This window comes from Mizuhopecten yessoensis, unplaced genomic scaffold (genome assembly GCF_002113885.1).
Source record: "Mizuhopecten yessoensis strain PY_sf001 unplaced genomic scaffold, ASM211388v2 scaffold4347, whole genome shotgun sequence".
NCBI classification, from domain to species: Eukaryota; Metazoa; Mollusca; class Bivalvia; order Pectinida; family Pectinidae; genus Mizuhopecten; species Mizuhopecten yessoensis.
The window spans coordinates 103621-128725 of record NW_018405500.1 but is presented as its reverse complement, the minus strand read 5'-3'; the positions used below and the strand labels follow the sequence as shown (position 1 = coordinate 128725).

The 25105-nt window shown below is 34.7% G+C and overlaps 1 protein-coding gene across 2 annotated transcripts; it reads right to left on the bottom strand.

Moving 5' to 3' along the window:
- Positions 1-1327: 1327 nt before the first annotated feature.
- Positions 1328-14338, bottom strand: LOC110448810. 2 transcript variants are annotated; one of them, XM_021495256.1, is made up of 5 exons: positions 13970-14338; positions 12414-12559; positions 11401-11593; positions 9744-9863; positions 1328-2108 (listed from the first exon to the last, which is right to left on the bottom strand). In XM_021495256.1, the coding sequence occupies exons 1-5, from the start codon at positions 14193-14195 to the stop codon at positions 1693-1695; spliced, it is 1101 nt and encodes a 366-aa protein (XP_021350931.1). In that variant the 5' UTR covers positions 14196-14338; the 3' UTR covers positions 1328-1692. The 2 variants fall into 2 exon arrangements, with proteins under 2 accessions (XP_021350931.1, XP_021350932.1); XM_021495257.1 differs by having other exon boundaries at positions 9744-9860.
- Positions 14339-25105: the final 10767 nt, after the last annotated feature.

Here is a 25105-nt window from a genome sequence, read left to right as displayed (position 1 = left end):
GTAATGAGTCTAAAACATGTACAGCTTATATATATATATACAAAATTATATACATTGTACGTTGTATATATATATACTTCATAAGCACACTGCTATCATAAATATATAATTCATAATACTTTCTGGAATTTTAATAAAAGAAAAAGCTATCTAATAAATTAATTACAATTTTTTTTTTGATGACGATAGTCAATTATTGCTAAAGGCTGTTTAAGCATGTGTATGAAGCGTTTGATTCTGCACCACTAAGTCTACCTAGTAATTTTATCCTGCATATTTGGACTGCTCCCTTACTCATGGTTTTAAATAAGTTATTTTCAAAACTGATGTTATTCAAACCTCATCTTGATATTACACAAGGGGAAAACAGCAGTCAAATTATATACAGTAAACTATGCCTATTGCACATGCTAAGAATGCGAGTAAATCATACATTCACTACTGTAATAGCCATACTTACAGACAGAACTGATCCAAATGTGTTAGTCTGGTCTCGGTTGGAATTAATGATCAGTTATTGATGGACTGATAAATGCTCCAAATTATTTCTACATATTTCAAGACTTTTCTATTTGTAGTTTAGTTATTGCTATACTTCTAAAGTTATACTACTGTATTATAAAACCTATTCACTTTGACTTTAATATCAATGGAATTGCCATATGCTTCTTGCTGTACACAAATTGCTGGTGTACACAGATATAGATATATTGCAGAACAGTCTTTGCACCATGTTGGTCACCAGAGATTTCCAAAGCAAAATAATGTTGGTAATATGTACTGTGGAACCTAGCTGATCAGATGTCATTTTAATCTAGAATACTTGTGTTTAAGACTTTAATATTCAGGATATAAATCCATTAGATTATAGTAACAGATAGTTCCTCTCCTATTTAGTAACTACAGGTCTAGACTATCTAGAATCCCTGTACATTTGTATAACATTTCAATTACAGATCAATGACCATTTGGTTCAAGTTTCAAGGGAGACTACCAAATTATCTCCCTTTAATGTAATTTTGCAAAAAATATTCACAATTAGGTTTTCTGAAACCGTGCATTTCAACCTTTTATAAACCATTTTTCTTTGCATTTTTTCAGAAATGAACCAAAAATTGTATGAAATAATTGTAAAGATGATTCTTTCAAGTGTTCAAAATGTAGTTAATTTGGAATCATTTTTTTGCAGATTCAGTACCTACACCACTAAATAGAAGACACAGCACTAATGTCAATTGCCATAGAATAAGTTTGATCAATATTTGGTATATTTCCAAACATTTGTGTCAAATTGGTGCTTAAAGCACATAAGTAATCAAAATTTGAAGACATTTTTAAAACATCTTTATTGAACATGAGGATATGTAAATGACCCTTACCATGTGGAACAGGTATGAGACTGGCTAACTATCACAGATATGCAAATGATAAAATATAAAGAGAGAAAAATTGTTAAATTGTCTCTATACATCAACAGATATCTATATAAATATTAGAAATAAAAAAGTTTAATACCATATAATTTTTGGTAATTGTGGGAAATTCAGCTAACACCCCTGCATCCTATTTAGAGTGTGCCATACTATTCAGTGCACAATTTGCCTGAATTTGATCTTTATTTCATGATTTCATGTGAGGTCCATTCTAAAAGTTAAAACAAAGTCTGGTGAAAGTTTCTTAAATGCACCATATTCATTTTCTCAACCACGGCATCCTCACAATTTTTTCACTGTCTGGCCAGTCATATCGCACTTGGTATTCTGTGTTGCTAGGGTCGTAGGTGGTCTGACCTAGGGGTCGCTGGTGCAGGGTGAAGTCTGGGGTAGGGTTGATGTTGAAGGGACTGGTAGGTATATCCATTGGAGGACGCCCATATTTGGTCATGTACTCTGTCCTGCCAGGGAATGTTGTGTTGATGCCCGCTTGCTCCTGTACTGAGAGTGTCTGCATGCTGTGAGGAGATGTCATCTTTGAACGCTGTAGACCGGAGGAATTGGCGTTGTATGCGTTCTGAGCCTTGAGTTCCAGCAGTTTCTGGCTGTAGGAAGATGATTGGTCTTGATAGGCGTTGTTACTAAATGGGTAGAGTGTGTCAATTGTACGGTATCCTGTAAATAAGAAAGACCTGGGTCAGAATAATGCTTGTTCCATTTACACAAAAACTATAACTCAACAAAGTATTTGAAAACATCTATCATGAGCAAGCTGTGCATATTTATAGGTATTAAACAATCCCCACTATCCCCTTTAAGTATGCTTCCTTACCCCTTACTCCTTACACCGGATTTAATTTATTTTTCTTGAAGTAGATAGTGATTACCTCAATAAAACACCAGCCTAAGTGACTATATCTACTTGTCTGTACTGAAACAAAATAATAAGTGTCACCAGTGAGGCTTGGAATCCTGATAGATAACAAAATAATTTTCAAAATATCTTGACAGGTTTGGTATAGTGTATGCTCCTCACTGCCAGGCATTACTTTATCAAAAACATCTGTAGAGTTTATATAATAGGTACCTACAGGTATGATATGAACCTTTGATACCTACAGGTGTGTGAATGTTACACACAGTGGTGGTAATGCAGTAGTATAGAAATGCTGAGAAGCATGCAAGTTTTTCTGGTCAATTAACTCTGGCCTACAGAGAGCCTGTGTGAAAGTCTGGCGACAACAATACACACTCTCAATATCATGTATTACCAGGTAAGCCTACTAAACCAATAACCTTATACAAACAGAAGTAGGCTTGGTGTGAGGATATGTAATGTAAGGTACACTAACAACTGGATCAAACAGTAATATTACCTCAACCACTATATTATACCCATGTGGTTAATGAATTTTTCTGATAAAAAACCCAGAAAAAATAACATATTTAAAGAAAAAAATATTCAATTCAAAATCATTAAATAGTATAATAATTAATTCCTGAAATGAAATGGATATATGTTTTCGATAAGTTTAAGTAATAAGTCCACATTAATTTCATACAAACCTTATACCTAGTATCACAGTTCATGCAACATATAATTACTGACTATATAACCAGGAACGTGAATTAATGACGGAGCACCTGTATCCAGACACAGATAATATTAACCCTCCCACGAATTACAGCAGGTTTCCCACCAAAAACCTTCCCATATCCTCGTAAAGATCACCAAACAGATAAACTCCTGGTCTTATACCGTCACATAAATCATATTTCAATCAAATCATCAATTAAATAAGAACACTTGCCACATTATGTGTTGGCGATCCAGGGTAGCTTGTTTTGTTGTATGTATGAACGATAGGTCAGATCGTTGCCAACTGGAGATGGAATATGTGTATCAATACCTTGATATAGTTCATTGGGTTTCTATTGTTGCACTATATACCTGCATAGAACACAATACACCTCACCTGAGTAACTAACTTCACAGGTAGATCAAGTCTCGTTAAAACCAACCCTTATACAAAGGTATTAAATAGTTCAGCTGTTAAGCCTTACCCGGTTGTTTTAGCTCCACACTGGAGGACAGAAAGACACTCTGTATAAATGTGTACATGTTGGTAGTGCCTAGCTGATTAAACATGTGGAGGGTATTTAAATGTATGGAAAAACGATTTGTTATGGCTGTAGATCCATACACTGCATTAATCAATAGATAATATTCACGGGACGTATATATATAATGGCAGGTGGAGGTCTGGATGATTTATTCCAAAACTATTTCCTTCTAAAATAAACTTTTACATCAAAGAATTTACTTTTAATTTCAACACCATATTGATGTTTAGCATACGTTTTATTGGTTTTCAAGTACACAAACGAAATAAATAGAGCTACACTACACCATGCATATACACAACAACATGCTCAACAATTTCAGTACAGGGCAACTTTGATTGTCTGGAATTTGTTTAGAATGAAGACACATGAATATCAATCACAATATAATTCAAATGTAAATGTCTGTGAATCAGAAAGCGCTAAATCATATCACAGAATCTTCCTAGTATAATACTATATTATTGTTACATCATAATCTAACCAAAGATATGCCATTATGAATCATTTATAAGATATGTATTCGCTTTGTTAGATTTACAGCTACATCCTTAAGGAACTGGCTTCTCCCATGAGGGCTAAAACCCTTATTTACCATACAAAACACACAAAAAAACATGTTTGAGTTTGGTGGATATAGAGCCTGTATTGGAAAATTACGTAACTGAACTAATGATTTTACCCTAGTAGGGTCATACTCGTCATTTATACAACAATGGACTCCCTCAGCCTTTGGATATGTCATACCAAATTTGGTTGCTGGTTAATAAAGTAAATCAATACTACTCAAGTGAAACTGAGATGAAAACATTTCATTTTCCTGACATGTTCCTGTATACCACAGAGAAGTTGTTGACAAATTTGGACAAACTTCCATATCAAACTGATAAAGGACTAATTGTATATATACTGGGGCCTTTGCCATCCAAGATTCCTAAGTATACAGTTTTCAATTTATTCAAAGGTGAAATAGCAAGGAAGATATGTTCCAAACAAACTTTGGTTTAGAAAATGAACGAAGGGTCAAAACTCTGAATATAGTTGGGCACTGGATCCAAATTTAGTTTGTGACACTCTGCATTCCCAAGGTATATAAGTATAGCAAGTTAGGTGAATGTACATAAAATATTAAGGAACAAACATTGGTATCAAAATATAGCAAAGGGTATATAAATACAGTTGGTGAACATATCAATATGTAATATAGAAAAAAGTTAGATCCAGAAAGCTTTGATTTTTCAGTGCAGCCCCTTTATACCCTAACAGCCTCACCATTATTGCCAGGACCATAAAATTAATTAGATATACAAATTCTGCTTTAAATTAAAATGATTAACGACTGTATAATTACCTGTATATCTTTTTTGGTAACCCGTGTTGAATATAATGCTCACAAATTTAATTCACTGTTAAAATAAGATCTTTACATGCTTAAACTAAACCTAATTAAGACTCTAGATTTAATGCAGACTTAGAACTTTAAACATTCACAGATCAGATTAAATGATTTATGGTGTACAATACCTGTATTGGCAAAAATATAACTAGCACATGTACAGGTAAGAGTTAAGGTCAACAACTCCATACAAATCTGTGTCTGGACAAAGGTTAGGATTTGTTCATGTGTTATTGGTCTTACCCACTAATACACTGATATAAAGCCATTTGTGACATCTATATGAAACTGTTTTAAGATGAGAAATAACAGGCAAACTTTTCTGAAACAGATTCAGAAATTTGAATCAAAAAGACATCACCGACATCGTCTTGTTGACCATGATCAATTTTGAGTGTTTCATGCGATACATAAAAATGTGACAGGATTTGGAAGATTTCAAGAAGTGTCCTCTGAGATTGGAAATTATAAGATTTGAAGACATGTTTAATTATGAAAAAACAAAGCTTCTTTAAGCTGAAGGACATTCATCACCTACGCAATAGAGTGATCTTTGGAAGAAGAATCTGAGGGTTGGAGAATAAGACGACAGTGTGTGGACAATGAAAGGGAAGGATTACAGACGTGTTATTGTAAACTGTGGGAGGAACATGAACACTTGAATTAAAATGTCTGCTAATGGGTATAAGATAGACTGGGGTTATCCACACAGCGTGAGGAAACAGAATCCTGATACAATTAAGGTAAGTGTCTTGCTTGAATTTACCACTATATGAGAACTGAGTACGTTAGCAAGTATAACTAGATAAAAAAAAAAATATAACAGAATGTTTCATTAAAAGAGAACTTGGTATACCAAAATGTACCACTATATGAGAACTTGGTATACCAGAATGTACCACTATATGAGAACTTGGTATACCAGAATGTACCATTATATGTGAACTTTGTATACCAGAATATTCCAAAAATTTGTGTCCCCCTGGTAAAATACTAGTTGCTTCCTACTGACTCGGCTAGGGAGAATTTCTCTTTAGCTCATTTGGTAGAGTGTAAGACTAGTAAACCAGAGGTCCCAGGTTCGACTCCTAGCAGAGGCATTGAAAAGATAAGGAACTCTGTTACACAGGGACCCGGGAGATATGACAAAAAATACTCAGCGATGCTTGCAAAGGAATCACTATGACCCCTTGAAAACTTGATTTCTTTCCTGGAGGGGGAGTATGTCACTCTGGTAAAATACGAGCTGCTTCCTACCGACTTGCTAGGGAGAATTTCTCTTTAACTCATTCGGTAGAGTGTAAGACTAGTAAGCAAGAGGTTCCGGGTTCGACTCCTATGGGAAGGCATTAAAAAAGTAATGACCTCTGTTACATATGAGAACTTGGTATACCAGAATGCAATATGAAATGAAAACATACCAGTCAGTAAACCAGAATATTCCACTACTTTCGAACATGGTACACAAAAGTGTATGACTTTGTGAGAATTTGATTATATCAGTTGGTTTAGTTTGATTAGGTTAAATGTCCTATTAACAACTAAGATGATTTTAGGACATGCTTCTATGTGTGTAATGTAAGTGTGTGAATGTGTGTATGTGTGCTGAAGGGGGAATATTAATTATATATTTGCCTCCTTGTGAGAGCGCGGATCTGGTGCCGACGAGTTCTATCCCACTGAAATACCATGCCAAAGGCATCCAGCAGAATACTCCAGCAGGTCACATTGTATTCCAATTGTTGCAATTACTCTAAATGCTGAACGTTAAACAGGGGAAAATAAGTACCATTTTTTAGGACTTTGGTATATTTTGGCCCAGAACAGAACCCCACTGCATACCTCGCTTGGGTGAACATTCGTCACAAGGCTGGTATTGCCAAACAAGCTAGGCACTAGGAAACAGAAAGATGTTAAGTAAATACTCCATCACAAAAGGTTCGTAGGTATTTTCTTTTGTGGTTTAAAGCTATTTAGATCGATCCTTTCATGGTACTAATTTTTGTGGATTCCCCATATACCTGGTAAACAAACAGAAGTTAAATATATCCATCATGTGTTGGATTTGTGTTTGTTGTGCTATAGCAATCATGAAAACCAAGATTATTTATACACAGCAAACATTTCATGTTATACAGTATATAAAGGTAATGATGGGGGCAACAAACAATTTATCTTATCTTTGATGAAATAAGACTATGCTAATAAGGGAGTTATCAAATAGTTGTTACAAGATTATCAAAAGAGCAGAGAGCAGGCAAAAACTTTAAAATGAGCGTTTTTAAACATAACACTACTGAACCAGGTTCCTCTGCTCACAATATGGTCCTTGTTCATACTTTCCATCTCTGAGTCCCAAGGCGATCCGCACACTCAAGTTATACAATATTGAGTTCCATGGGCCAAAGGATGCTCCAGACCAGATTTGATTGAAATCAATTTACTGATACTGAAGGAGTAGGATTTCAAGTGTTAATTACCTTTATTTCCCTTATATCCTTCTGTATCAAGGAGAAGGCCACACCCTCATTTTACACAAAGTTTCCTTGGCAAAGGATGCTTCTGACAAAATAATCTGTACACAAGGAGTAGAATTAAAAGCAATTTATTTGTATCTCCCATTTAGGTTATAATATAAGCTTTTGCACAAGGGAGGGAGGTGACCCTCTCCCAAGGATGCTTCACTTATGAAATTCAGTGAAAATGCCTTTAACTGTACAGAGGGGTAGGATTTTAAAGATAAACATATTTTCCCCTAGCCCTCCAAGTATACAATGCTAAGTCTCTGAGGCCCAGGGATGCTCCAGAATAAATAAGGTTGAATTATTTTACTCAACTCAAGAAGTGTGATTTTAATGGCTCATCTACACAACATTATATCTTCTTTGCTCAAAAATATTCAATACCAAAATGAAATTTGGTCAAAATGCCTTCAGCCTTCCTTGACTTGTAGGGTTTTAAATGAATAGTTGATGGCAGACAATGGAAGGATGGTAGACACAGCTGGGCATAAGTTCACTTGCCCTGCAGGCCAGGTTAATTGATAACAAGCAAATTCGTGGAATTTATATCACCCGGTTGCAGGACATATTGTAGGTTAACATTATTGAGGTTAGGTTTAAACATGTTAGTATCGTGCTGCTGAGACATACAACAGCTTGAACCTTGAAGAAAAAAAAGCCTTATACACATGTACCTCATTGATTATCCGTAAATATGCACAAATCACATTGGTTGGCAAACTTAGCATGAGTTGAATGTGCATAAGGAATTTGGTTGAAACATCTTAACAATATCTACAACAACAAGTGCTAATTGTAATGGGGGACCATTACAGATGTCCCCAAAACTGCCCCCATAGTCGCAAAGATGCATTAGAAAAGGATCGTATTGCCATAGTACATCTACAATGTACATACTAAAGTTGAGTGAAATTGAGCAATTTCTAAATTGCAACCAATCAGAATCCTCTGTGTAGTTGCTATGGCACAACGGAAAGTATGCGATTGAATTTGCAGTCCACTAATATTCGTATATACCAATTTTCATCGAAATCAAACAATATCTAAATTGTGACCAATCAGAAGCCTCTGTGTGGTTGCTATGGTAACGAAACTCATATCCCTATATACCGGTACCAATTTTCATCAAAATCAAACAATATCTAAATTTCGACCAATCATAAGCCTCCGTGTGTTGTTGCTATGGTTTTAACAAAACTTATCCGGTTTTATTCGCAGTCCCCTAATACCCCTATATACCATTTTTCATAAAAAAAATGAAAAAAACATTGAATTTCGACCAATAAGAAGTGCTCCATTTGGTTGCTATGGCAACGAAACTTATGCAGTTGAATTCGCAGTCCCCTTATACCTCAAGATACCAATTTTCATCAAAATCGAACAATATTTTTATTTCCACCAATCAGTAGCCTTTGTATTGTTGGTATGGCAACGAAACTTATGCTGTTGAATTAGCAGTCCCCTAATATCCCTATATACCAATTTTCATCAAAATCGAACAATATCTAAATTTTCACCAATCAGAAGCCTCCTTGGATGAGCCCTTAAGGCATTTAACCCTGTGACCAAGTTTGAAGAAAATCAGTTAATATTTGTTGTAGTTATTGCATGGAAACGAAGCGTGACAGACAGACGGACAGACAGACAGACCTGTATTAATATCCCCCATTTTGGTGAAAGTGGGGGATAAAAATGACCTTAGGTTAACCTTCTAATAATATTTAGGAAAAGCTTAATTTACTTTTTATAAGAAATTAAGAATGTTAGAACTTACCCTATATGTACCATATATATATATAATTAAAGATATCAATAAGAGCTTACCCCCACATGATGAACATTCCTGAACTGGTTTATTGGTTATAAAAGGGGTTACCTCCCATAGTGACCTTTGTGATTTCTTCACTAATAATAAAGGGAGTTAAAGCTTGCCACGTGTGGTGACCTTTGTGATTTCTTCACTAATAATAAAGGGAGTTAAAGCTTGCCACGTGTGGTGACCTTTGTGATTTCTTCACTAATAATAAAGGGAGTTAAAGCTTGCCACGTGTGGTGACCTTTGTGATTTCTTCACTAATAATAAAGGGAGTTAAAGCTTGCCACGTGTGGTGACCTTTGTGATTTCTTCACTAATAATAAAGGGAGTTAAAGCTTGCCACGTGTGGTGACCTTTGTGATTTCTTCACTAATAATAAAGGAAGTGAAAGCTTACCTCCTGTGGTGACCTTTGTGAAGTCTTAATCAATGAATAAGAAAGTTAAAGGTTACCTCGTGTGGTGAGCTTTGGTGGTCCATTATCTTGTGCAAACTGGACACGTGTCCGTAGAGCTGCTGATTTCACACGGGGAGGCACCATACTGGTTATTTGTCTTGGAGTGAAGTAACCTGCTGAAAGATTAATTAAAATCTTTCATTAAAACTTACAAACCTATAAATTCTGTGTATTAAATAAGTATACAACTGAGCAAGATTCACAGAGATTTAACCATTGACCACTTGCTATTTCATTGACCTTGGGATAGTTGACCTGTGGTATATGACCCACCACTTTCCTATAAAACTTCTCTCTATGACATTTCACGAAATTAAGTTCAGTTGATAGTTGATACAGTCTGGACGAGAACTGCAGTGATTTGACCTATGACCTTTGCCCTTTTGGTGAAGGACCTGTGTAGCCACAATAGGGTATGAATCACTGTCTTTCAACAAACTTCTACCTACAAACTTTCATCAAATTATGTTTACTGTTTGATATTGTCGTTACAGTTTGGACAAGAATGCTATGATTAGACCTTTGATTTCTTCTGTGATCTTGACCTTGACAATATGTGCATGTGATACTCTACAAACTATCTCGTCATAATGCTCATATATATATAGGATCTTACATGAGCTTCCATTTTATATGAGATTGATGAAATGAGTCTAAATATTTTTCAATTAAAATAGCCTCTGGCGAACTAAAATTAAATATTCGTGACAATTTCATAAATCTTATATGAAATGGAAACTCATGTTAGTTCCTTTTTATCAAATAATCAAGATTTGTGGCATTTATTAGTGTAAAACGACAATTTTCATGCAACCTTGAAACGTAAAAAGACGTCATTTTGACTCCAGTGTGTAAGTCTGTGACGTCATGTACATGTCCTAGGCATGATGTCACAATTGAAACTTACAACCAATCACAAGGCTGATAGGTCATATTACAAATTAAAAAAAAACCATGGTGGCTGGTATATAACCCCCATAACTTTGTTAGGATATAAACGAGAGCAGGCTGTAAACTATTTCATATCTCATAACAGAGCATCTAAAGTAACATAAATCTTCAAGTATATCTGTATAAAGAGTAAAGTCTTATTAAGTTTTTTACTGGAACTGAACATATGACATATTTTCAATACTACAAACCTCCCTTTAATTAGACATCACAGACTCTATAGGTTAAACAGGTATACAATTATTTCACTATTGTTTCCCATTCTTGTTACCATACATTACTCGTTAGATGTTCTTTACTTCGGAAAAGTCTTCATTAGATAATCAATCAGAGGAATGGTAATGAAACAAAAAACAGGCCAAACAGATAATCTCTTGTTTGTAAATGCTGAGAGGGCGATATCTTATGTAAGATTTATTTGATAAATACTCATGTAGTAGATAATTATATGTGACAGAAATAGAAAACTTAACAGCGATCGGCACATACCGACATTAATCATTACTTCATCCCATGTGTTACTCCTTTTATGTGCCCTGAGATGCTCACCTCAAACCATAATTTCACTCATTATTGGCAAAAAGTGTGTCAAGTTTGATCAAAATGGTTTATGGCAAGTACTTTTCAAGAAGTCTAAAATGTGAAAAATGTTGGCATATGAACGATGGCTAACACAGCTGATCTAATGCCTCTGAGTTGTACCTGTGCTTGGGCGCTGTGTATCCAGGTATCCTTGTGGTGCACTTTGGTCCATCCAGCTTGTAGACATGTGGCAGGGCTGCCTGGAGCCACGGGTCAGATTATTTCTGTAGCCTGTGTACCTGTCAGTCACTCCAACCTGGTCACCAAACTGTTTCACACGGTCAGCAGCACTCACTGTGTATGGACCTAATTCCTGAAGGAATTGAAATGATTGGTAAAGCATCCTGCTACTGGTACATGTGATAATACAGTAATATCACTCAGAGTATAATGCAAACAAATTTTATTTTATGTATTATTTTAAGTACTGAGTCAAAAACATTAGCAGAAATTACATAACAAAGAATGTAGAGAGGGAAAAACATTGTTCCAAGAAAACAAGATTAGCTGAAAGTCAAATAAAAAAAAATGTATAGTAGTGAATTGTACTGAATTACTTTCTGCACCCATATTACTACTGATAATCATAACATAAAGCACTGCATTGGTCAACCTCTTTAAAGGTGATTTGGTTGTTGTGTACTTTAATTGCAAATAATACTTAGTTTTACTACCACTCTTTTACTTTACTACTGCCAGTCAAGTAACCCTGCACTTATTAGAACACCGATGCACACACTGCACAGAGTACTTGAAAGAGGGCGTTGCAGTATTCAGATATATATACATATATATATATATATAGATACATGCTTTTAATAAAAGACTACCTAAATTGAGTATCCCATCCATAGTCCACTTTCCCTATTTTATCCCTTAAGATCACTTTTGTATGAAAAATAAAGAGGACTACACATATAAGACACATTGTTTTCACGATATCTTCAATTTACATAAAGATCCTAGCTAAGTGTCAGGCAGACCCTTGAGGCACATGCTTTGATTTCATTAAGCACTTTACTGCATCAAGGCTTACTACTGTTCAGGACTGAGGGTAGATTAATACATGTACTTGAAGGGAATTTTCCAACTGCATCCTTATTGAAGCTGTTTTATAAGGTCTGTAGTCTCACCTGTTGTAGAGCTATGAGATGCTCCATTGCCCAGTGGTGGTTTTGCCGAATGTTGGTCTCCTGAGCTGTTTCTATTGCCCTGTTAGCCATTACAGATTTATATTGATTTAAAAACCCAGCTAGCTTAGTGAGTATGGCACCTGCACCTGAAAGACATAAAAACAACATTTGTACAGCTTGTGATGTAAGGACAATATCAACCAGTGTAGAATTTTCTGCAGTTTAGTATATTAAAGAAGTTTTCTGAATTTTCAAACATTTAAAACGTATAACCAATACAATATCTCATGAAACAGTACAGGATTGACACTTGTCCTTGAATAATGTTAACTTTAACTACTGCATGATGTATTGCCCCTGGCTCCAATCACCTTTTATTGACTCTACAAGACTATATCTTATGTGCCATGATTAGTAACTTGACTGTAATGCAGGGATCTGCGAAATGCACATGTTCATTATTTCTAATAGGTTGTTCTTGTTGAAAACAATGTACTTCAGTTGACTGTTACAGCAAACAACTGATTACCATAAGCCAGATATTTCTGCTGTTTGAAATTTTCACAATCTTAACTAAGAATGAGGAGATAACATTTACACAGATTCAAGTTTGTGGTTTGGAGATAAAGTATCTTATTTTTGTTGATATCCCAGATGTTGATTTTTAAATATATTATAAGTTTCGGTAAAAAACCCCAGATATTATACACTATTAGATTGTTTTCAGTTTACTTTTATGCACCCATCTATTGCTTGTTCTGTCAGTGAACTGATTTCTATGTTTTAGTTTCCCTGTCATAAAACATACAATCTTTTTCAAACATCCATTCTTGCTAATGATTATATCATTGATAATGTTCATTTCAGATATTTCTTGTTCAGATCTTAGATACAATTGCAATTGTTGATACAGAAACTAGTTTACACAAATCATTGATAATATTGATGTATGTCAATTGATTATGAATACATGGATGCTACATAAGTAACTCATTTATCTTTTTGAAGAATATGGACAAAACTATATCTACATCATTAAAAAAAATCCCATCACAATTCATGTTCTTGTTTTATAAATATATATATGTTAGTATTGATTAACAACGGGGTCAAGAAGATATACATTAAGGGAGTAAAATAATTAAGTAGTTCAGTGGGGAATATATCAACTATAGAGCGACGTACTGTACTGACAGAGCACTAAGGTCAATTTGGAGTACATATTATTAAGAGTTCAGTGAAGGCGATCAACTAACTGTATGAGATGGTATCATCAAATTTTCCCCTATAAGAAAGATGTACATTTGTATATATAAATAGGTCCTATCACACAGTATAGATGATTCCCCATATTGGACAATAATAACGAATCATGTAATGATAGATACATTAGATAAACATTTAGCAATTCGTGAATCGAAATACCATCAAATATATTTTACATTGGTGGCCTACATGACTGCATCATCAACATGTTAAAAGTCAATCGATCACGGAGCATGTATTCGAAAGTTCTTATATTAATTATTTATAATTAAATGTTAATTAATTTTTACCGCTAGCCTCCTCATGATCGAGGTTACGACCCCAGTCTGGAGAAGTTGTTAGGAAGTTACTATCCAACAGGATATGTTCTAAGGCATTGCTGATATTATTGAGTTCTGTGGCAATTTCAGCCGTGTAATAATATTGTCCACTTTCAATAATTTCCCTAATTTCTCTATCCAACATAAACGACCCTGATTGTAGTGCCGGGTGGGTTCGCATTCTCGTTGTATACATCTTGAATTTCCCTCTAAACTTTGGTTCCGACACTTAATTATAAATCGGCTTTCAGTTTTATCTGATGCGATTAAATTCACTGTTCCAGTATCAAAGCACGGTGGTTGGCAACGACCTGAATATCGATTCCAATGTAAACAATTTCCCAATCAGGCGCAAAAGGCCGTTTATTTACGCAGAGTTCTTTGGCTTAGGAATGAAACGCTAGAGTGATTGTGACGAACAGGTGCGCGCATTCGGAACTCACGCCCGTACTTCGACGATAAAACAGTCCGATGATTATCGAACGCATACCGACAGCATGGCGGGAGAGTTTGACATTTTACAGCTAGAATGATTCAGGGATTTTAATGACTTTGAGATTCTGATTTAAACTTCCTGTCTAAGGTACACATATATAAAGACAGAAACAAGATATAAAAAACCATTGGAAACGTTTATAATTCCGCACCATGCACCAAAAATCTGTTTTAGCACTCAAATAGCGTTTTTTTAATGTACACAATATATTTTGGGCGGGGTGAAGCATATTTTATGTGTTTTAAATTAGGCATTCCAATGTTAAGCATATATTTTTTAGTTGATAATTTTTAAATGCGTCACAAATTGGGAAACAATAAGTTAATAAAACAACCTTTTATTTTATTTCCTAAGCTTACTCTCAACAAACTCTCAAACAACACTTTAGAGCTACATAGCTTCCATATAAAGGCCAAAATGAATCAGGTTGTAGGATAAACCAGTATTCCAAATTTCTACAGTATAATTAAATCTTGTTATTGAAAGTTCATGAGAAGCATAATTCATCAGCTGAAAAAAGCAGCTTTGTTACAAAAATACAAAGCCAGCTTGATATCAGATCATGGATAATAAATTCATATATCGTTTCTGACTGCCAAATTCTTATTAAAACAACCATTCAAGTCATACCATTTCATGTATCTGTAAAACTCCTTTGGGAAAACTACAGCCTATTTTCTTCATCATTGCATTCGAAAGTAATTAATTCTGTAAAGCCTTTATGTGTGTATAGCCTTAATACTTATACAGGATTTCTCATGTGGCTATTTTAACCATATCACAGACTTTCTGATCTGATTCTGTGACCTTAACAGTAAGTTATAAATGATTAATTGGCAGTAGTTTCAAACCCAAGGAAGACAACTCTTACCACCTTGTTAGTGACTGATGTCTTACTGCCACTACTTCATACCACATTTGGTTTCTGCGATTTTTTATTAAGATTACAAAGAAAATGTGGAATTTTTGGGAGGAAGTGGTTTTATTGCTATTACATGTACATGTAAATTTCATCATAAAATCAATTGGTTTTAATTGTATGATTTGATATATCTCGGAGAAGCAATGCATGTTTAGTAGGGCTCTTATGATCCTACTGTGTGCATTCCTCTTCATTTCTTCCCAACTCCGCTGTTTCTATAATGCAGGTCACAATCCGAAAAAAATTAATTAAGGTAAATCAAATTCAATCAGTATGTAGAGTATGTTGTATTATATTTTAAGTAATTTGTTCGATGACCATGAAGATTATGGGAAACATTTCATAAAAATAATTCTTGTTCTCAGTTAAGGTCATTAGCCTATGAAAAAGAGAAATAGGAAATATATTTTTGGGAAATCGCATCTTAATTATGATTATAAAAAAAGTTTTTGCACGAGACTGATGTGAAAGTTTTATATCTGCCTTGTGATTACTTTTGGCAAATTTAAAACAGAACCTGTTAAATTGATGTTTATTATCAACCAGTTACAAGATTTATGGCTGCAAGTTATATAGTATTATCCATAAAATGGTTTTTATTTGTTGGTTATTTCAGGAAATTTGACATTTCAAAGATGTTCCTGACCTAGTTTACAGAGAACTGCTCCAAGCAATAAAAAGATGTTCCAAGAGATTTTTGTTTCCGGCTATAGGTATGTATATGTTTGTAATTAGTTTAACATTACAGCATAATCAGTTCAAACTGGATATTAACTAGGACAAAAATGATTGGCTGGTTTATACTGGTTTATACTGGTTTATACAGGGTCCTGTGAGTTTTGCTAGAAAAGCCATCACAGCTAGTATTCCATAATGTTAACTAAATTTCAAGTGCAAACTGTAAGCAAAGGGAGGTAATTTTAGTAGAGTTTCATTAAAAACAACACTGATAAAAATCATGCTGAGAACATTATCAGCATCATTTATGAGTCTTACCTGTTCAAGATTTATTTAAAACACAAACAATGAAATGGTTATTTTAGTTAATTTGGAATCTTGAGGATGCATGCATTTATAGTTGTACAAGGGAGATAGTTCTTTCAGAAAATAACTTTATTTTAGTTCAAAGATCAGTTTTTAGCTCACCTGGTCTGAAGGACCATGATGAGCTTATGCCGTACTGCAGCGTCCATCTATCAACTTTTTCTTTAAAACACTACTAGTCCTGAACAGCTTTATTGATTTTAGTTGACTAAATTTGGCCTGGAGCATCCTTGGGAAAGGGGACTCAATTTTGTGTAGACGGAGGGTGTGGCCCCTCTAGATCTGGGTGCAGAGGGATTGGGCCCAATAGGGGAATTTGAGGTTTAAATCTAAAATATCCTTCTTCTGTACCATTGGAGGGATTTTATCCAAATTTTGTATAAACTGAGGGAGTGCATAGGGGCAGGGCTTAATGGAGGGAACTTAGTAATAACTGATTAAATCCTTCTCCTTTAGTATGATTTGAGGTTTTTTTTTGTGTAGAGCATCCTTGGGAAAAGGGTACTCATGTTTTGTAAACAGAGGACTGGGCCCAATAGAGTTAGTTGATCTTTAAAATCCTTCTCCTTCTGTATGATTGGAGTTATTTTAACCAAATTTGGTCCAGAGCTCAATTTTGTATAAATGAAGGGTTTCTTTTTTGGGGCAGAAAGGAGGGGCCCAATAGGGGAAATTGAAGTTAATGTTTGGAGCAGAAAGAAGGAACTTAATGAGTTGCTGTATTATAATTATGTAATAAGAATCATTTTCTGTGGTTGCTTTTTTTGTCATGGTGAGCAATACAGGCCCTCTGGGCCACTTGTTTTCTTTTGTAATTTATTTTAGTTTGGTAAGTACTATTTACCAGCAGAGTAGGAAAACAAAATATGGGAAAGGTTTTAATGTTTTTCTCAAATATGTCTATTTTGTGCGGCAAACTTTGTGACTGACTGAAAAATGCATTCGAGTGTGTAGGAATAATTTTTTAACATCGAATATAACTTATATAATTACATATACGAAATTGAACAAAGAAAGAAGATTCCAGAAATAATACTTTTAAGGAAATATTGCACTATCGCATGCTCATTTTTTAGAATCTCCCATATCCACCAGTATTCAATGGGCCATTGTGAAAAAATGTTGTATTTAAAAAAATTAGAAAGATTAGGATCAGGCATTTGATATTCCATATGTATGTTGTCCAAAACACATTGATCTCAAACTACATTAGTGTCCGAAAAATCCGCCAGAAGAATATAGCATCATTACATAAAAGCATACATAACATTTTTATTAGAATGTGTATAGTTTATAGTATAATGTATTTCAGTTGTTAATGTTTGTAGTTTATATTAGCGTGTGATACAGATTTGACCATTGGACCATCATACAAATCTAGAGTGGCCGTGGTTATACATATGTATGGCTATTGGCCACTTGATGAGGAAGCTATCGTATGAGATGTAGTCAGCAGCACACGATGTGTCCCTCTCACCAGATAACTCCATTATCCGCCTTTAGTGAAGTAGATAATAATTACATTTGTATGTTTCGGGTCGTGGTGATAGAATAACGTACCATTGTCTGGAATATAAGGGTCCCACCCAACTTAGTTATCGTCATCTCATCTCGCATGGTTGTCACATTCACCCTGCCCATCCTCGATAACACTAGGCCATATTGAAGAACAACTTTATAAAGGGACTCTAGTGAAAACAATTATTGTAATCATAACAACCTACAGGTTGGATCAATATAGTATGTACAAATAAAATTGTTTATATTTGTAGGCCTGAAATTTCAGTTTTAAGACCAGATGAAATCGTTATTTGTTGTTTTCACTTTTGTGGAACACTAACCAATGGAATCCTATACATGTATATACCGTATCACAGACATATTAGCTACTTAGTGATCGAATCAGTAACATTTGATTTCACATTCAATTTTTGACCTAAAAAATGAAAATGAATCCTGCGTGTTTTATAGCACTTAAATGTATACTGTAGTTGTTTCAAAAATCCAAAGTTTGATTAAAATAGACCATCTTCAAAAATTGAAGAAAAAGCCTCAGAAAGTAGACCACAGTTAAAATATATAAGAAAGTGTTATAGAAGACAAATTTTGTTTAAACACATTTTCAAAATTTTATATGTGTATGGGTTATACCTGTAGCCATCCATACTGAATTCGCATAAAATTTATGACAACAAAAACCATTTGTATAAAATTTGGAACTTCATTTTGCTTCTTAGTTAATAATACTTGTAGCAGATTGCAGTTGTGACATTTTTTCGGATTGTCGCTATGCACATCCTTGACGACTGTTTCTCGAGCTTTGACTACTAGCTGTTCTCCCAACCCATGTTCACTGATGTAAAGATTTGTAATTTATTCATGTGTAAAAGGATTTGTTTTGCTAGATTTTTTTTAAAATTTTACTTCTGTAAATGCATTGAAGTTATTAAATTGCAATTTTCATTTTGAAAACTTTGTAGCCGTTGGATTCGTCAAGACCAAGTTGGTATTGGTAGACTGTAGCTGATGGCCATTCAGACAGCAATTGTACTTGAGAGAAAGTATGTTGGGAGACACTTATACCATGACACCAACTCTCGGGATGCAATATTATGAAGGATTCTTCTTGGTGAGTAAAACATGAAGTTGAGGGGGATCTTCTGGTCATGTGACCATATTTTACTGCATGTGGTAAACCACAATCAGCAATCACTTGACACCTTCGTGCACTGTACTTACATGTAACAGCAAGTACGTTTATAAGCCAAGTATTATGTCAACTGATACCTATAACCGTGAAATTCCTCTCATTATAACCGGTTCTCACTATATACAGGTTAACCAAATGAATCAGGGGAGGCAACTCCCACTCACCAATATTGAATTTGAAACGGGTGAACTGACATTTTAATTTTATTTCAGTATTCAAGCAATATTTATTTTAGAAAAGCATTTGTAGCAGATAGGTTTGTGATTCTCCAACCTCCTGCCAGTTACTCCGCATTGATTTTTTAAATTTACCCTGAAATCGGCTGTCGGGAAACACGACCAGTTCAAAGTGTTAAAGGTCAACTGAAATTCATGGAATTACCATGTTTGTATGACAACAGAATAAAATCAAAATGAGAGAGAGGTAGCTTTAGGAAGTAGCCATTGTAAAATGTATCATCCTCCATATCTAAAAATACTAACCATGTATTTGTGAGTAACCTGACACAAAAATCTTAAAAATCAGATTTGAAAAGGCAAGCTCTACTGATAACGCCTTCCTGGAACACATATTGGAAATCTGTATAAAATTCAACAAAAAAGTAAAGAGATTAATATGAACAACATTTCATGTCAAAATTAGAGTTTGGAATTATTATTACCAAAAACACATCCACTGTCATTAACATTTTATTGACAAATAAAAATGGAAATGAAGTGAGTGATGATAAAGGTGACAACTGATGTGATAGGGTATTATGTTGCTTGTATATATCCTTCAACCTTTAGGGAATGTCAGCTTTAATGTAGCTTGAGCAATTTCGTTTCCGTACAATGCATGAATGAAGGATCATTTCCCAATAGTGAATGGCAATTTCTGTAAATCATTGCAAGGATGTAATGCCGGTTACAGTGCCTACTGTATTTTTTTTTATCTCGGTCATTGGATCAGCTTATTATTCCCATACTGGTACTAGGTACCACTGTCCTCAGCACTATCTAAGGCACTCCTTCTGTCAGTCATTTCATTGGAGCATCACATTGTCCCATATGTATCCCCTATACAATGTGACATGTCACCTAAAATTGCCTTCTTGGGATGGCAGAAAGAAGCATACTGAAATTAGGTCTTATTCCCACCTATATACAGAGTTATGCATGGTCCTTTCCTCACTGTGAATGCCTCTGTCCAGAGTATATTAATGTAGAGTGGCGCATACTGAAATGAGGTCTTATTCCCACCGATATACAGAGTTATGCATGGTCCTTTCCTCACTGTGAATGCCTCTGTCCAGGGTATATAAATGTAGAGTGGCGCATACTTAAAGTAAATCTTATGCTCCACTGTATACAGAGTTATGGCCCTTTGAACTTCTTTATTGTTCAGGGCATATCTCATACAATTTGTAAGCTACAATTACCAAATTTGGCTTGTGAGTACCTTTTTGGATGGTTGCTTGTCACACACTGAAATTAGGTCTTGCACCCTATTATTTACAGAGTTATTGTCTTTTATTCTTTTTTTGATACAAAAGACTATGGATTGCTCATAATATAAAAATTAATGTACTTTGCTTGTTTCACAATTTAGTTATCATGGCTTTGTTTAATTAAACTTAACTTGAACATAAAAATTCTTGAATACCAAAACATTTTTAGCTCACCTGCCTGAAGTGAGCTTATGTCATGGTGCGGCATCTGTACTGTCTTCCGTCCGTTGTCCGTAAACTTTTCCTTTAAACAACTTCTTCTGAAGAACGAACTGGCATAGAGCAATGATATTTGACTGAAAGCTTCGTTGGTAGGAGCCCGACAAAGTTTGGGAATGAAAATGACTTTGACTTACTTTGAAGGTCACAGGTGTCAAATATGTCATCAAACATCAAACGACTTCTTCTGAATAATCGAAAGGCATACAATTATAATATTTGGCTGGTGGCTTCCTGGGATAGAGCTGACCAAAGTTTGCAAAGGAAAATTACTTCAACCTACTTTAAAGGTCACTTTGTTCTGAAGAACCAAAAGAAATAGATTCATAAGATTTGGCTGGTAGCTTTTTGGGATAGAGCTAACAAAGTTTGAGTAGGAAAATGACATTGACCTACTTACAAGGTTACAAGGGAAAATATGTCAAACACAGCTTCTGAAGAAGAACCAAAAAGCATAGAATCTTATAATAAAATTTGGCCAGTAGTTTCAACAGATGGAGCTGACAAAGTTTGCGAGGGAAATATTTGTAGTGCAGTATAATATTTAATGAGAATATTTTGCTATGACTGCTTAAATATTCAGGTAAGCAATACAGGCCCACTGGGCCTCTGGTTTGAATAACTTAATCTGAATTATCTGAAAACTGACAACCCTGTAAAAGTTTGTAAATTGTTCACCGACCAAAACCCTGTAAAAGTTCGTAAATTGTTCACCGGCAACCCTGTAAAAGTACGTAAATTGTTCACTGACAACCCTGTAAAAATACGTAAATTGTTCCACTTTGTGTCAAATGCTTCTTCTGGCATACTAATTTATGTAAAATATTTGTTAGCTTTTCTATTGTATATATATTCAATGTCTCATCTGTTAGCAACATTTATTGGCCCTAAATGACTCACTTTGTCGATGGGCCATAAAACAATACAAACAAACAAAACAAAAGCAACATTTACAGACAATGTTTGCAATGCTGATTTTTAATCAGAAACTTTTTTGCCATTGAATTGAAGATCAACAAGATTGCAGTCAGCTTAAGAAGAACTGAGATATCTGGTAAGTTACAGTGCCTTATTAACATCTTGTGATAAAGAGGTTTTCCTAACAAATGGTGATTGTTTATTACGGTAGGCATATTTAGATTTTCAGTGAAATATTTTTTGAAATATTTTTTTATCAGGTGAAAGCGGGGGATATTAATTTCTGTCTGTCTGTCATGTTTCGTTTCCTTGCAATAGCTGCAACAAATGTAAACCGATTTTCTTCAAACTTTGTCACAGGGTTGAATGCTTTAAAAGGGTTCAGCCAAGTTCGTTGACCACTTTCAGCGGACCCCATTTGGCGGAGTTATGGCCCCTTGAATAACGAAAACCGTCATTATCTGCTGCATTTCGTTTCCATGCAATAACTACAACAAATATCAACAGATTTTCTTCAAACTTGGTAACAGGGTTAAATGACTTAATGGCTCGTCTAAGTTCGATGACCACCTTCAGCTGACCCCATTTGGTGAAGTTATGACCCCTTGAATAACGAAAAACGTAATTATCTGCTGGGTTTTGTTTCTGTGCAATAGCAACAACAAATGTTAACCGATTTTCTTCAAACTTAGTCACATGGTTAAATGCCTTAAGGGCTCGGCAAAGTATGATGACCACTTTCAGCAAACTTTATTTGGCGGAGTTATGGCCCCTTGAATAACGAAAAAACGCCATTATCTGCCGTTTCTGTTCATTTACTCTCGCAAATATTATTCGATCCTCTTCAAACCTAGTAACAGGGTTTAACACATTAAGGGCTCAGCCAAGTTTGACAACCACTTTAATACGACTCCATTTGGCAGAGTTATGGCCCTTTGATTAACGAAAAACATCATTTTCTGCAGTTTCCGCTTATAACCCTAGCAAATATTAGCCAAATTCCTCAAACTTGATAACAATGTTTGTGTTCCTCTGTTTTTCCACCCATCATGGGCACTCTTTGGTTTTCGTGTGATAATTGCTGTATTTAATGTTAAGATGTTTGAACCAAATTCCTTATGCACATCTAACTCATGCTAAGTTTGCCAAGCGATGTGATTTGTGCATATTAACGGATAATCAATGAGGTATAGGGCTTTTTTTTTTACTTCAAGTTTCAAGCTATACATTATGTCTTAACAGCACGATACTTACCTGTTTAAACCTTGCCTGAATAATGTTAACCTACAATATGTCCTGCAAGCGGGGGATATAAATTCCATGAATTTGCTTGTTTTTAAATGTGCTTACAACAGTTAGATAAAAATGGTAACTAATCACCAAGAGTTACGGAACTTTTTGTGTTGTATGTAACACTCGTATTATCTTCGAAAAGCCTATTTACACCTGTTGTTGCACCGATGGTGCATTTTAACAGTCCATGTGCATATAAAAGTGAATGCTCCTTATCTGTCACCTATGTGAGTAATATGTTATATTTAAATGACACCTTGTTGTTTTACCCAAAGGATTGAAGAAACCTGGAGTGTTTATGTGATGAAATCACTGTGTACCAGTGAGTGTAACACACTATTGGAAATGTAATTAAAAGACTTGTATATACAAAATTCTTAAAAATGAAAATTAAGTTTCACTTTTAATCACTGTCTATTGATTTTCTTGGTATAGCAATCCTGATATAGTATTGCTGTATCCATTGATAATGATGGGTACATGCAGATTAGGAGGAGAATTTCTTTGTCCAAGGTCTTTTTGTTATGTACCATAATGGAAAAGAAAGCAGAGAATCAATTTGAATTGGGGATTCTTTAAAAAATTAATCTGTGAAATAGTTGAATTTATACAAAAAATCAAAAAAATCTCAACTCACGCACAGAGTTTACAAAACAGCACTTATAACTTTGTTCAGACATTTAAAAAGAACCACCTGGTTGTTAGGATGTACATGTATTTAAGATATTTCCATTTTTTATCCCTTTGAAGGAAATTATTTATGTATATGCACATTTGTTTTGTCTTTTAAAGAAATTTCACGTGTATCAATATCTTTCCTTCAAGGAAAGCTCATAATTTTGGGTTCTTTTCTCATTTGAAAGAAAGTAGGGGATATATCAATAACGGTATATGTCTCTCTATTTAATGACATTTTGGGATTTCATTACAGATCTCTTTAACATTCAGCCTGCTTCCATCGTCTCTCCGTTGGTCTGCTAGTCAACTAATTTCCCTTTAACTCATTCATCCTTGAACTTTCATAATGACTGTTCCAACCTTTGAATTGGAAGAGTTCAAATGTGTCTTCAGGGGTGAATGAGTTAAAGACCTACTCTTACTACTCACTAACAAAAGGATAACTTTATATGTTGATGTCATTTTAGAATTTAACTTAATACATTTCAAAGACTTCTGCTGACCTTTACATATTATTATCTAATAACAGATTATGTGATTGGATTGAACAGCTGTGTCCATGATAGACATAAGCTGTTTGATAGGGGTGTAAACAGTTTTGTTTGTACCCTGTGTTACTTCCCTGAAGATTAAGTGTAAACAAAGGTCGTATTAACTGTTATCTCCTGGTACACGAGTACTTTGTGGTGACACCTGTTGTTTGTTTATACCTTATCATTGAATCCGGTTAGAGTACATTATATGTCTGTTTACAGTCTGGATACCCGGAGTGTGAGAGATACTGCATTTACCTGTAATACTGTAACTCTTACCCAATAATAATGTGATTCAAATAGAGAACACATTCCTGTAAGACTGTAATTCGTGCTCAGTACTTTACTCTGTATATTATGTAGTATATCTAAAGTATACCTACCCTGAAATACTGTAATATGTCTACAGTAAACCTACCCTGAAATGCTTTAATATGTCTACAGTACACCTACCCCAAAATACTGTAATTTTTCCGCAGTATACCTATCCTGAAATGCTGTAATATGTCTACAGTACACCTATCCTGAAATGCTGTAATATGTCTACAGTACACCTATCCTGAAATGCTGTAATATGTCTACATTACACCTACCCCAAAATACTGTAATATGTCTACAGTACACCTACCCCAAAATACTGTAATATGTCTACAGTATACCTATCCTGAAATGCTGTAATATGTCTACAGTACACCTATCCTGAAATGCTGTAATATGTCTACATTACACCTACCCCAAAATACTGTAATATGTCTACAGTACACCTACCCCAAAATACTGTAATATGTCTACAGTATACCTACC